The sequence below is a fragment of the Vigna radiata genome, chromosome 4 (genome assembly GCF_000741045.1).
Source record: "Vigna radiata var. radiata cultivar VC1973A chromosome 4, Vradiata_ver6, whole genome shotgun sequence".
NCBI lineage: Eukaryota > Viridiplantae > Streptophyta > Magnoliopsida > Fabales > Fabaceae > Vigna > Vigna radiata.
The window spans coordinates 10,537,984-10,553,056 of NC_028354.1; the positions used below are offsets into that span (position 1 = coordinate 10,537,984).

The 15,073-nt window shown below is 36.0% G+C and overlaps 1 protein-coding gene across 1 annotated transcript in view; it reads right to left on the reverse strand.

Moving 5' to 3' along the window:
* LOC106758946 (hydroquinone glucosyltransferase-like) overlaps window positions 1-6,940 on the reverse strand; it is a 17,938-nt gene extending 10,998 nt beyond the window's left edge. The window contains exon 1 of the mRNA XM_022779787.1: window positions 5,891-6,940. Coding sequence (XP_022635508.1) covers window positions 5,891-6,887 — 997 coding nt within the window. The 5' untranslated portion in view covers window positions 6,888-6,940. The remainder of the gene's footprint in view (window positions 1-5,890) is intronic.
* Between the last annotated feature and the right edge of the window lie 8,133 nt (window positions 6,941-15,073).

Here is a 15,073-nt window from a genome sequence, read left to right on the forward strand (position 1 = left end):
CCTTGCTAGTTCACGTGAATTGGTGTCTTGGTGTGTGGTTCACGTTTTTTGCTGCATGGAGAAGTGATGGGAAGGTTTTCAATTGGTTGTTTAAAACATATTTTAATTTCTTTTGAGACATGGTGCACATGGGACAAAAAGACAACACATTTGGTGGCTTATTGAAGGTTCATTTGGTCTTGGTGGAGAGTAGTGAACAGCCATGTGCTTTTCTTTGGCCAATTGGACTTTTAAATTCCTTTGTTAATTGTCATTTAGTCAAGTTAATTGCTAGGATTAAGTTAGGCNTNTTGGTTTNTNTGNTTTTTAATTAATTGAGTTAATAGGTTGAGTTTAATGTGTTTGAGTTAGTGTTGAATTTAATTATTTTTAACTGTGTTTGTTAATTTGTTTGTAGCAGTGTTTGATGTTTAAATGTTGTCTAAGGTCTTTAATAGTGTTAATTTAATTTCCATGGTAGCTTAAATTAGTTTGGTTGGTCATTGACGATATTGCACTATTTCCTTGAGATTCTTGAATTGTGATTGTCTGTGCACTCAGACTTGGTTAATGTGAATTCTATTTTTGCACTTGCAATTGGGCATATGCTTAGTTGCCCAGTTGGTGTTACATCTTTGCTTAATTGATGTAACTGAATGGTGTAATTTAGATTTGATATTAACACTACGTTCGCTTAGTTCGCTTTTATGAAAACAGGGTTAACCTTCGCTTAGTTGGTTAACTTTGTTGGATTAGAGGTTTGAGTTGCAACTTTATTTTGTTGATCTATGATTGGAAACATTGTAATTAAGTTAATGACCGACTGTTTTTATTCTGTCTTTGAAACCATTTTTAAATCTGTGTTTACTTATTAGTTGCGTCTGTGTTTTGATTTTGTTTATCCGCATTCACAAACTTTTCAACACCCCCCCTCAACCTTCATGTTTGACTTGATTCTTGAACCGCAAAATTGGTCCTTGAGAGACGACCTAGGAGTCAATTCCTAGCTATACTGCATTTCTAAATTGCAATCAAATTTGTGTGGGTTGCGACAGCCCATCAAATTTTGGCGTCGTTACCGGGGACCAACGGTTCGGTTTTAGGTCTTTTGTTGTGTTAGTGTGTGTTGTGTTGTGAGTGTGTCGTTCTGTTCTATGTGTGATGTTATGTGTTGTTTCATTTAGGTAGCTTTAGTTGCATATTTTCATTGATTTGTTCTTTTCCCCCTTTCTTTCCCATGTCTACCTATTTTGGTTATGTGCATACTGTTTATTCTGCCTATGTCCATGACTTTGATTCTCCTTCGGCAGTTAACTCTGATATTGCTTATCATGCATATTCTGCTGACTTTTATGTGGAGAACAGTACGGTTCCTCTATCTCATGAGAGTGCTCCTAGGGAGCCATGTCCACTTGATGAGGAGGACATTCGTTGTGTTTTTAACACTGGACTGATACATGTGCTGCCTAGGTTTCATGGTTTTGCAGGTGAATGCCCACGTAGACATTTGGAGGAGTTCTACACATTATGCTCTTTGATGAAACCTCCAGATGTCCCAGATGAAGACATGTTCTTAAGGGCATTTGGGCACTCATTACACGGAGCAGTAAAGGAATGATGTTATTGTCTTCCTCCAAGATCCGTCACCAGTTGGGAAGATATGAAGCATCAGTTCCTAGACAAATCCCATGTGCGGTATGGTTATAGCGACGATCCTGGGTGGACTAATCCTAACTTGGGATGGTATGGTACTTTAAAGCATCAATATCAGGAACCACCATTCCAGACTCCTTGTATGCTTTCTCCACCTGTTCAGGAACCACAGCAGCCGCAGTTTCATGAGCCGGCCCATTCTTTATCAGCTGTTGGTAGTAAATTGGAAAACAAGCTTGATTCTCTTGAGATTTTGGTGACACAGTTGGCATCCAACCAGAGACTAGCACCTCCATCTGCATCTGTTGCACGGTTGTGTGCTATATTTCCTTCCAGTGACCACTCTACGGATGTTTGTCCTTCTTTGGACCACCCTGTTACTCATGATGAGCCTCAAGCTTATGGTACCAACATCTACAATAACAGGCAGCCACAGCAGAAAAATCACAGGCAACAACAACAGCAAAAGGCACATGCCAAGTCTTCTACTTCTTCTGAGCCTACATTGAACGAGTTATGGAGGCAGATGGCCATGCAGTGCACCGAGGAACAGTCTCAATTTTTAGAGGGATCACCATTGTAGATTGTTCCAATTCTTGATGACGTCAGTGTCATTCACATAGGAGATGGGGAGTAGAGCCACGAGCTTACTACTACGCCATCTACATCCCGACCCTCCTATGCCTCCCCTCTTGCACCTGAGGATGCAATTGCTCATTCTACTGTTGTTGGTGAGATGAATCATGAATCAACACAGGTTTTCTCTAAACTTGAAGTCCCACTTGCTTTGCCTAAGCTATTTATGCATTCACATATTCTTGATTCTGCTGAGAATTCACATGTTAGTGTTGATTTTGACATTGAAACTGTGAAAACTGAAGATGTTTCAGACTTAGGATTAAATTTTGATCTTTCACAGTTTTCTGAAAATTTTAAATGTAGTTGTGAAGCTGATTCTTGTTCTATTTGTGTTGAAATCAATTCTGTGATGCAACCAACTTCCAACTTTATAATTGGTGATACTAACTGTGAATCTGATGAAAATGTTGAGGAACAGACAGATATGAGCGCCACTTTTGAGATAGGTAGACCACTTTCACCCTCCACCACTTTAGCCACATCTAGGGAAGTGGAGGTAAACATACCTGAGATAGATTCTGTTGTTGATGATTATGATGATGATGGGTATGTTGATGATTATATTGTTGATGAGCATGATCTTTATTCCCCCTCTTTGCATGATGAGAACCACTTTGTGTTATCGCATCTGAATGTTTGTTCTCCATCCACTGAACATGAATATGAACCTGTGAATTTTATGTTTATAGCTAGGACTTTTGTGTAGCTTGACATGGTTATATCTAGGATTGGCAAAAAATTCCGTGAATGTGGGTAAAATGTGCTGCAGGTAGTTGATATCTGCAGGTAGTTGATATCCACGGGTAGCGGACAATCGGTAATTTAATACCTGCTTCTTAATGGAGTCAGGTTCAAGTATCATAGTATTTGTACCCGTGGGTACCTGTTACTCGTAAATAAGTTGAAATGACCATATTATCATTAGGATTATTATTAGGTTTAACTTTGTGAACTTTGTATTTTATCTTATTGTGCGGCTGCGTGAACCAGAGTAAGGCATTACGTAGTACCTTCTGCCTCAGACAGTCACAGTAACACGACAATTTTATCAACCTCAAAATGAACCACAAAACCACACAGAGAATGATGTCCAACATAAGATCAACCAGAACCACCAAATCAACCACCACATCCTCAAGATGAAAATGATTATCGTGATTATTAGTAGTAGTCATGTTTAGAATTTGAATGTCTCTGTCTATTAAACAATATAGAACTTCTTTATATTTGATATTATCATGTAAGCAATATTTAAGTATTTAATGTCAAATGTTTCTTTGTGGTTATTTTTAGTATTACTATCATATCTTTAAGTATGTGTGTTTAAATATTATGTGAAGAGAATGTCCAGGTCTATGAAAATGAAAGTGAAACAAGCAATCATAGACTTTTATTCTAGTTGAAGGATTACATACAGATATGTTCGTATGTACGTTACATACGCATATATCTGAATGTAAGTTATAAGTATGTAAGTTATATACGGATAATCCGTATGTAACGTTAGCTACGACTATATTACATACCATTTTTTGTCCATAAGTAATTTGTATGTAACACATAATTATATACGGATTTTTTAGGTTACATACGGATTTTAGTCATATGTAACAACGTTTTTTTCTTGTAGTGAGAACCTTCAATGAATGCGAGCAGCAATGACGAGAGCATGATCAATGACAAATGAAATCGCAAAGTTTTAAGGGTCAACGATGTGAATTATAGTGTAGTGAGCATGGAGCGGGGAGCTAAGTGTAGTGTAGAGAAGAGTTGGGAAGAAGTGAAATTGAGGAGCAAAAAAGGTTGAGAAGAAGAACATTAAACATTCTAGACAGGTTAAAGTGTGACTAATCCGAATAGAAAAGCTTATTCAATAGTACAAAAATGTCACTACATCACTTTTTATAGTAGTTCTTGGTCAAACCGGTATAAAATATGTTATTGTCACTACCAAAACTTTTTATATTAGTTGGAGCTCCAACCTATATAATAAGTCTTAAAATATTTATAGTTATGCCATTATGTCACTTTTTATACCGAATGAATTATAAACCGTATGAAAAATTGTTATAAAAAATGTTTTTTTCACCTTGAGTCACTCTTTAAACTAAAAGTTTTCATTTAACCGAATTTTCAACATAGTTAACCACATTTAAGAACTATGTTAACCCCAATTCTTTTCCAACCAAATATAATTAATAAAATTATATTATCTAAAGTTCCATGGATAAAGAACTATTGAACCATTTATTTTGGAAGAAGATATTGTCATTCTTAAGTTAATGTACCATCATAACATTAGAAAACGTACTGAATTCCATTTTTACGCTGAAAGCGAATTAAGGTTGGAGGGTTATCTATATTGCCATAACATAAAGCCTTTTAAAGTCGATTTCAAGTTGATCATAATAGATAAATTAAAACATATTTACTATCATCTCAAAGATATTATAGGAAAAGATAAGACTATTATATCTTTAAGAATGATAATTTATATCATTTTTTTATGATTTTATATATTTTCATATCTTAATAAATACATAGAGGATAGAAGTAGGGCATATCCCATTTAGTCAAGTTAGATTGATTTTCGATTCGGATCTTTTCAACTATTCGTAGTTATCCTGATCAAATTTTGTTAATTTTCTATCAGACTTGACTTAGTCAAATTCAACCAATTTCGAGAAAAACCAATTCGAATAAATTGAGTCTTTGATTGTCTTAACCAAATTCAATCGGAATCAACTCGACCAAACTAAGCCTATTTTTAAACAAAACTAAATCGAACTAATTTTCAATTTATTTCAAACGAACTATTTTTTAGCTCATTATATTTTTTAACAATTTAGTCGAATTCAATTAATTTTTTTCATCCCTATTAATAAAATTATCTGTATGGTCAAAGCTAATCAAATATGAAATACTATGATTCTATTTCTTTACTCTATTACGAGGATATACAATCATGCATTAAATGACTTTAGTTTGTGGTTTATGTCCTTGAGAGTTTACACAACTTTTGACATTGAGTGACTTTTGCTTGCAAGAAATGAATTAACATCGCTGCTTTTATATGATCAAACTCCTAATTCAACTTTACATCTTCTAAACAAGTCAACCACCAATAACCACTTAATCACTTAATGCAGAAAGGAAACAAATTAGGAAGAGCATACATTTAGAGAACTATTTAAGAAAAAAGAAAAAGAACTAGTTTCCTAATTACCACTCAAATTTTCCCATTCACTGGCCAACTGTAACAAGGTTTGTTTTGAAGAACCATCTTTGAGTGCATGAACAGCAAAATCTTTCAAAGTCCTCATTTTTTCACGCATTCTTTTACCTATTTCTCCTTTCATCAAACACTTTATCACCTTTGCAATTTCCTCCTTTTCCACTATGCCATCCTCGTTAAATCTTGGCCTCAATGCCACTTTCAGTCCTTCGGATAACATCACTGCATTCATCCTCTGCTCTGCAAAGAGTGGCCATGTTATCAGAGGCACTCCCTCTTGCACACTCTCCAAAGTCGAGTTCCAACCACAGTGGCTCAGGAACCCACCAACTGAACTATGCCCAAGGATCTGAACCTGAGGTGCCCATGAAGCCACAACCAAACCTTTCTCCTTTGTTCTTTCCAAAAACCCTTTTGGTAAGAATTGCAAAGGGTCCTCCTCTGCAGCCTCAAGGTAAGCAGCATTTGGTAAATTACTTGGTGCTCTCAAAACCCATAAGAACCTTTGACCATTCAATTCCAAACCCAAAGCTAGCTCGTCGATCTGGTGTTGAGACAGTGTTCCACCACTTCCAAAATTAACATACAACACTGAACACGGTGCCTGCTTGTCCAACCATCTTAAACACTCATCATCCTCATTGTTTGACCCTTTCTGTGTAATGGGTCCCACAGGGTACAGTTTGATCTTCCCATTTACCGATTCTTCCAATGCTCTTATAGCACCTGGTTCCATTTCTAAGAAGGTGTTCATGATAATCCCATCAGCTATAACCATCGCTTTGGCGCGTTCAAGAAAACTCTTGTAAGCTTCACTTGATCGATTTTGGGTTGGGGAAGGAAAATCAACCCCCAAGAGTGGTACACAACCTGGTAACTTTATAGGTTCCGCCAGATCCTTAAACTCACCTGAAACCTCCTCATCAAGTTTTGGCANNTGTAAGNNCAGTGACAATNCCATAGCTGAACCAGGANAGTAAANATAGGACAAGGNNTGGANCTCCTTTGCAAATTCCAAGACATGGAATGCAAAAACATCGGCCACCAATGCAGTTAAACGGACTTTAGATGACAAGGATCTGAGAACCTCTTGTATTGACGGGAGAGAAAGAGTAACTGTGAGTTGAATTTGGAGTCCCAAGCGTAGTCCTTGGAGAAATTGTTCTTTGCTGATTGGAGGAAGAAAGATGGAGTCAATGTTTGAAGGAAGAGTTTTAAGGTAAGCTATGGAGGATTCTGGTGTTGACCCAAGTGAGGGAACGATGCAGGTGACATGAAAATTTGGGTGAAGTTTGACAAGTCGCTTAGTGAACTCAACTATAGGGACAAGGTGGCTGAAACCAGGACTAGAAACAACAGCTATATGAACTGTTTTTGTCATGAAAACAGACCGAAGACTATGGTTTTGTGATGCAGTATTTCTTACCAGAGTGTTCTCGTTTAAATATACCGTCATTGGGTTGTCGTTATCCACGTAGCAAACATCGCGATCCTTAAGGTTATTTGCGCTTATCTTTGAAAGTTGATGATGTAAGCGCTTATGCACTAATTTTCATTTTTTTTGTTATTGCTTTTTCAATAACATAACCGTGTGAGTTCTATGTTTATTTTGTTAGGAATAAGTTTCGGTATATATAGGTTAGAGTTTTTGTTTTTGTGCGTTTATGTGAAGATAATTTTTATGGACTTTTTCTATCTTCTAGGTATCAAGTGGGTTTCATTATGCCTTCCTTGTTCTTCATGAATGGATGGTGGTATGCTAACCATAACCCCCTGTCAATTTATTGCAGGGTTGACAACGCGGGGAATATCAGAAGGTTGCAGGGGAATAGGTTGCAGTTGCGGGAAATATCAGAAGGTTGCAGGAGGAATAGGCAGTTGAAGAGTCAGAACGTCAGGGAATAGGCCGTGGTTGTGAGGGGAACCGCGATCTATTTTCTGATTTGAATAAATTTTAAATATTTAAGGGAATAGGCTACGGTTGGACGCTGAACCGCGACATATAGTTTAAAAAGAATTTCAAAAATGTCATTTTGATTTATTTTTTTCAGCATAATAGGTCGTGATTGCCTTCTCAACAGCGGCCTATACTATTCTATGACAACGGTTTTCTTTGGAACCGCGGTAATATGTTTTAATTAGGTTAGAAAAAAATGTAAACAGTTTCGTCTTCCACGTGATCGTATTTCTGAAACGAAAAAGTCGAAGCTTTCTTCTGCGAACTCCATCGAGCCATTCCTCCGTCGCCTTCCGCCACCCCATTCGAGTGTCTACTGCGAGGTTTTCACTTCCATCAACCTCTCGCGACTCTGAAACTGCCGCGCCATTCTCTACCGCTGCGCCATCCTCTACCACCCCATTCGGGTACGTTCCTCAATTTCACAGTAGAATTTGCAATCTATATATTTCTTTTACCTATATATTGAGTGATTGTGCGATCCTCTTTAAGTTTTCAAGCTTGTGAATTAGTGGTTAGACAAAGGATGAGACGAGAGACATGAATTATATAGTGTACCAAGAATAGTTTTGAGAGATATACAATGTTGTCTGTGAAGGAGTAAAGCAACTTACGTTTATACATAAATGATGAAACTGGTCAAGACAAGAAGAGAGGGTCTAGTATACCCTGCTGGTTTTGGCACCTCATCGAATATGCCTCCATGATATACCACTAATCTAATAAGAAATTTCGATAATCTCACCTAAGTAATTAAATTAATTTCAGTAATATGGTAGAATGTTTGTTTAATTCGTTTTTTTATTAATAAATATGAGTAATTTATATGAAATTAATTTAAGAAAATAGAATTTCATAAGAAATCTATTTTTTTATCATAAATTTGATGAATTCTCCTAGTACTCGAACGTCATATACTGTTGAAACAATTTATACAGTAAAAACAATATGGAAAATTCGTATTTGATTCCTCTCACGGACAAGAGTTAATCTAAATAGTACTATTATTTGATGCAGTGTGTTGCAAAACTCGAGAAGAAAAACAAAATCTCAATAATTCTGTGAAATTTTATGACTTTGCCTTTGGCCATCATGTTTACCAAAAATGAAAAGAAAAGTAACTTGTTTTTTTTTTTTTTTTTAACAAGACAGTAAACAGAGTTGTTTTAGTAGATTTATGAAAAAAAAAAGAAAAAGGAAAATTATTGTGATAAACGTCAGCTTCAATTTTTCGTAGAATTTAGAATTCTTCACTTTTTTTCACCCTCTTGTCTCGTTTCGAAAATGGCTTCGTGGAGCTATATCTTTTGTGCTTTCGAATATTTTGTACCTATAACTGGAGCCTTTCAAGCTTTGATTCCAAGTTGGTTAATGAAAAAGAGTATTATTCTTGTGATATATTAATTGGACTAATTATTCATGAGCATTCAAGATGGTGGAGAATGAACTTTATTCAACTTTATTGTACTGCATATTACAATCAAGAACAATCACGTAGCTTATTGGAATACAATACTTCATATCTTTGTGTTGGTTCTTCTTATATAAAAGATTCTATATGCTCCTCAAGAAGCACATATTCTTACAGCACTAAACTCCACTAATGTTGGCTTTGAATTGTTTATTTCAAAATGAAGATGATGATAAATTGTTCATTTCAAAATGAAGAAAATGGACTTTTGCAAAGCTTCTGTTTGCAGCATTTTGATTAATTACCCATTAATAATTTTGTAGTCATGATTTATGTTTACAAAGTCAAGAATATATTCTGAAAAATCTTTTAACATGCTTTCAATCTTTAATCTTTAAAGTACTTATGAGTCTTCCTTCTCTTTAAGATGAAAGAGGATGTAGACGTAAAAGACATTTCAACCTTTAATATTTCTAAGTTAGTAAACAATAAATACATAGTTTAAAAAAATGTAATTATTTTATCTACTATTTAAAAATTATTTATAATTATAGTTTGTAAATTTTTTACTTGGATAGGTCTAGGTGCATTGGCCTGCACTAAATATTTTTGTTGTCTCTTGTCGTAATTAATCATATATATTATAGTAACTAAGTATCCTATACACTAAAAATAGATTTATTATGAAATTCTATTTTCTTAAATTCATCAAATAGGAGAATTCATCTAAATTTATGAAATTAATTTAAGAAAATAGAACCTATAACATAAAAAATTCATAAGAAAATAGATTAAAGTTAATTTAAGACAAATAGAATTTCATACACTTCAGAAATTTTATCATACATAAAGTTAAAACAATAACCTGTAAAAGTTCCACTCCATAAAGAATTGATCATTTGAATGCTTATAATTAATTGTATGATTGTATGACTGAATTGATTGTATGATTGAATTGATTTAATATGTAAAATTATATAGTTGAAATTTTGTAATATTTAGGAATGGATCGAAATTGGATTAATTTACCACGCATTAATGTTGAGTACGAGAGAGGTGTAGAGGAATTTATACAATTTGCGCAACGTAATGAGGGGAGAAGTGATGATGAAGTGAAGTTTATATATCCTTGTGTGAACTGTTTGAATGGAAGAAAGTTGAATGCAACCCAAATTAGAGAACATCTTATCTGTGATGGTTTCCTAAGATGTTATACAACATGGATATGGCATGGCGAAGAAATGCATTTTCCCATTGACTCCCAAACTAAAAATGTTATTGATTCCACCATGAAAGAAGATCGATCGGATGAAGACAAATTAGAGGACATGATCCGCGATGTTGGAGCAGAAAATTTTGCCAAAGCTCATGTGTATGAGACGATGTCGACTGATGCGGAAACACCTTTGTATGTTGGTTCAACTAAGTTCACACGTTTGCCAGTGGTGTTAAGGCTCGTGAATTTGTAGGCGAGCAATGGATGAACTAATAAGAGTTTTACAGAATTGTTGACGTTGTTGAATGAAATGCTGCCAGATTGAAACACACTACCCACTCGTAATTATGATGCGAAGAAAATTCTTTGTCCAATGGTTATAGAGTATAAAAGGATACATGCTTGTCCCAATGACTACATTTTATATAGGAAAGAGTTTGAATTTTTGACAAAGTGTCCAAAAATGTGGGTTATCACGATACAAGTAAAAAAACAATAGTGAAGATAATGGTCAGATAGAAAAAAATGGATCTGCTTTGAAAGTAGTATGGTACCTTTCAATAGTGCCCAGACTTAAGCGTTTGTTTGCGAATCCCAAAGATGATAAAAACCTTAGATGGCATGCAGATGAGAGAAAAATTGACGGGCTACTTCGTCATCCAGATGATTCAAAGCAATGGAGAAATATTGATCAACAATTCCCCCAATTTGGTAAAGAGTGTAGAAATCTTAGGCTTGGTTTAGCCACTGATGGAATGAACCCATTTGGTAATCTGAGTACCAATCACAGTTGTTGGTCAGTTATATTGATAATTTACAACTTATCTCCTGTATTGTGCATGAAGAGGAAGTACATGATGTTGTCTATGATGATATCTGGTCCAAAGCAGCCTAGAAATGACATAGATGTTTATCTAAGCCCACTAGTTGAAGACTTGAAGTTTTTGTAGGTTGATGGGGTTGAAATATTTGATGCATTCGCTTCTGAAACTTTTGTGATGCGTGCAATGTTATTTTGCACCATTAATGACTTTCCAGCTTATGGTAATTTGTCAGGATATAGTGTCAAAGGTCATAAAGCATGTCCTATCTGTGAAGAAAACATTGCAACTCATCAATTGAAACATGGAAGAAAGACAGTGTATCTGCGTCATCAGAGATTTCTAAAACGTAATCATCCATATCGAAGGTTAAAAAAAGCATTCAATGGATATCAAGAGAGGGACGAAGCACCAAATCCACTTACTGGCCTTCAAATTCTTGAAAAAGTTAATAAAATACATCATGTATATGGGAAAACATCCAAGAAGTCATCTATAACGACCCCTTGGAAGAAGAAATCAATATTCTTTAATCTTCCATACTGGTCAAAGTTAGATGTTAGACATTGCATAAATGTGATGCATGTAGAGAGAATGTGTGTGATAGCTTGATTGGTACACTACTCAACATTCAGGGAAAGACAAAAGATGGAGTGAATGCTCGTTTGGATTTGCTTGACATGAATATCCGAGAAGAGTTGTGATACGGTCCACTCTAGCGAGGAACCGTCGATCTGGCGTAGATCGAGTAGAGGAGCGAACATTAGACGCAGCGAAAGAAGCAAACCGGAGGTAAACCCTAGGTTTTGGGAGGTTTGTTCGGTGGAAAAGCTAGGGTTGGGGGTTTGTGAGGTTTAAATCGGTGAAAAGAAAGATTTCACCGATTGAATCGGTGGAATGTAAAGGATCTCGGTTTTTAATCGGTCAAAGTGAAGATAGGGTTCGGTGAGGGTGAGATTTCGAGAGGAAATGTAAGGAAGATGACGAATATGTGAAAATCAAGGTGCTTATAGTGGCAAACTCTCTCGAGAGTGTTCATGGACACAGATCTGTGGAGGATTTGGTCGAGGGAATAAGCAGTGGTGGTGGATGAAGCTCTTCGGAGTGAAAACCTAAGAAGAGCGTTGCGACTCGAGAAAGGAATGAGATGAGGCTTTGTGCGATTGAAATGAAGGCGTGACTGATGTGGAAATTTGTGGCTGACGTGTGCAAAGGCAGATATGATCCAACGAATGATAGGCGGATCTGACGCGTGTGCGAGGATGTGGAGGAGTGAGAATCTGAATTTTTAAAAATGAATAATGGTAAGTGAAAGTGGAAGGTGGTTGAGGGAATCCCTTGGATTCTTCAGCCTTGACTTTCAAGGGGACTAAATCTGGAGTTCTCTCAACAGAACTTTAATCCAATATCTCAAAAGTGAATACAAGAAGTGTCGGCATGGCTATTTATAGGACTAAAAGTCCCACATGCCTAACACAATACAAAGTACATTAAAGAAATGCTAGACTAAAGAAATTGGGTCTTGACCCTGCGTATCAAGTTGGCACCCAAGGAGATTGGTAAACGTACTTATTTGCCTCCTGCATGTTACACAATGTCCTGACAAGAGAAGATAAGTTTTTGCCTCTGTTTAAAGAGTATCAAAGTACCACAAGGATACTCTTCAAATATGAAGAGTTTAGTGTTGATGCAGAACTTAAAGCTTGTTGGCATGAAGTCTCATGATTGTCACGTCTTAATGCAACAATTGTTACTGGTGGCTATTCGTGGAATTTTGCCCAAAAATGTTAGGCAGACCATAAATAGGTTGTATTCATTTTTCTCGTCAATATGTAGTAAAGCCATCGATCTGACAAAGTTAGATGAATTTCAAGCCGAGATTGTTATCATCTTGTGTCAACTAGAGATGTTTTTCCCTCCATCTTTTATTGACATCATGGTACATTTACTTGTTCATTTGGTTAGAGAAATCAAGTTGTGTGGACCGGTATACTTAAGATAGATGTATCCTATTGAGCGTTATATGGAGATTTTGAAAGGGTACGTTAAAAATCCATATCGTCCTGAAGGTTCAATGATTGAAAGGTATATTGCTGAAGAAAGTATTGAGTTTTGTTCAGATTACATGACATCAACGATTCCAATCAGAGTTCCTCGCACATCATGGTTGAATAAATTTTCTACAAGTAAAAGCATCCGAGGTCTGAATGTGGTGACAAAAGATCGCGAAGAATTGTTGCAAGCACATCTTTATATATTGAACAACACAGATAAGGTGATCCCTTTTTTAGAAGCACACAAAGCCATTGTTAAGAATAAAAATCCAAGACAATCAGAGAAATGGCAGTTGATGGAGCATAACAAAACATTTATGTCTTGGTTCAAATCTGAAATTGACAAAGAGCCACATTCTTCTCAAACTTTATTGTGGCTTGCAAATGGTTTAAAGTTTGATGTCGTATGTTGTACAGGTTATTGTTGAGATTATTGACAACACAAACTCTATGTCAAACTGGTTTTTTATGATGACAACACACTTCTTAATAACAATACATATGTTCCAGTGTTACATGTTCAGCTCATATACTATACTGAGTTGAACATGTTCCAAATTTACATGTTCAACCGATATAACAAATTGGAATGAACAATGCTTGTGTTGAACATGTTGTGTTGATTTGCAATGCATGTTCCTATGATTGATTGTGTTACATGTATGGAACATGCTTGTATTGAAATGTGTGATAAAATGATTTTGATTACTTCTGCACATTTCTGAAGAAAAGCTCACAAGCACTTTTATGAACTTATATTTGTTGTGACAAAGGTCTAGTTCAGTCGAATACACTGGTAATGGATTCGACTATTGTTAACAAATTAGAAAGCGTACCAAATTGTTTGAAGTAATAATAAGATGGTAAGTCCAAGTATCGTTTTTCCAAGAGACTCGTGGCACTAAACTGTTGTGCTTTTGCATAACCAATCAAGACTATAAGAACAAAATATTTTGGGGTTTTTAAATATAAAGTGCGGAAAAATAAACATGAATGCAATTTGATCAATTGAGGTTAAACACAAAAGTGGATGGATGATGTTGATAATATGAGATGGATTTGTTGCTAGGATTCAGATTTCACCCAATCACTCTCATAAATCTACTATTCTTATTAGATTCGCTTTTTTATCATATTGTCATGCAAATTTTCTTAGGTTACCCTTAACCCGATCCCTCGGCGAAAAGAGCCTATTACTAATTACTGGCTTGCTATCCCTAGCCTCCCCTAGTAATCAATAATGCATTAAGAACAGAAGCAAAAACAATTGATCGTCCTACCCCCTATCTCTAGGTGGTATTGTTTAATCAAGGAATTTCCCCCAGTTCATGACAGTATTGTACATTCCCGTATCAATAAAGACAAACAACGATTATCGAATGACTTAAATGATAAAAGCTTTAAGCGCAGAAGAGAAACCCAACAATTGATAATCAAAGCATACGACAAGCATATAAATAAATAAGAATTTCAATATATGAGAGTTTAGAGGTTACATTTTTCCCTAGCAACATATAAGATTAATTCCCCATCGTCATGGAGAAACTAGGTGAAGAATGGAATAGGCCACAACCGCAGCCTATTCCTGGAGAATATGTCGCGGTTGTTACCACAACCGCGGTCTATTCCTGGTCTTTTACCGCAGTTCGAACCACGGCCTATAGTGGAACAATTTTTTCTTTTGAAAAAAGAAGGGGTTTGGCTGCAGTTCCTACTACAACCGCGGTCTATTCTCAGAACTTTTGGCCGCGGTTCCAACCACGGCCTATAGTCACAGACTATTTACCGCGCCTGGATATGCCGCAGTTCGTAAACCGCGACTTATAGGGAAAAACAACTGCGGTCGTTTCCCTTCGCTACACTAGTGCTAGGATAAACAAGGCTTAGGATTCAATAAGAATAATATAAATTGTGTTGACAAAATCAAAAACATTAAATTTGTTAGGTTGTCTAGTGATACATCAACTTCTAGAAAGAAGAAGATGCATGCAACTAACAAGCAATGACCCAATACAATATGGGTACCTAAGAGCAAAATAATCTCTCGAGCATATCTGCTTGATAACAGAAAGGAAAACCCTACCATGGTACCTAGATAGTGGATGCTC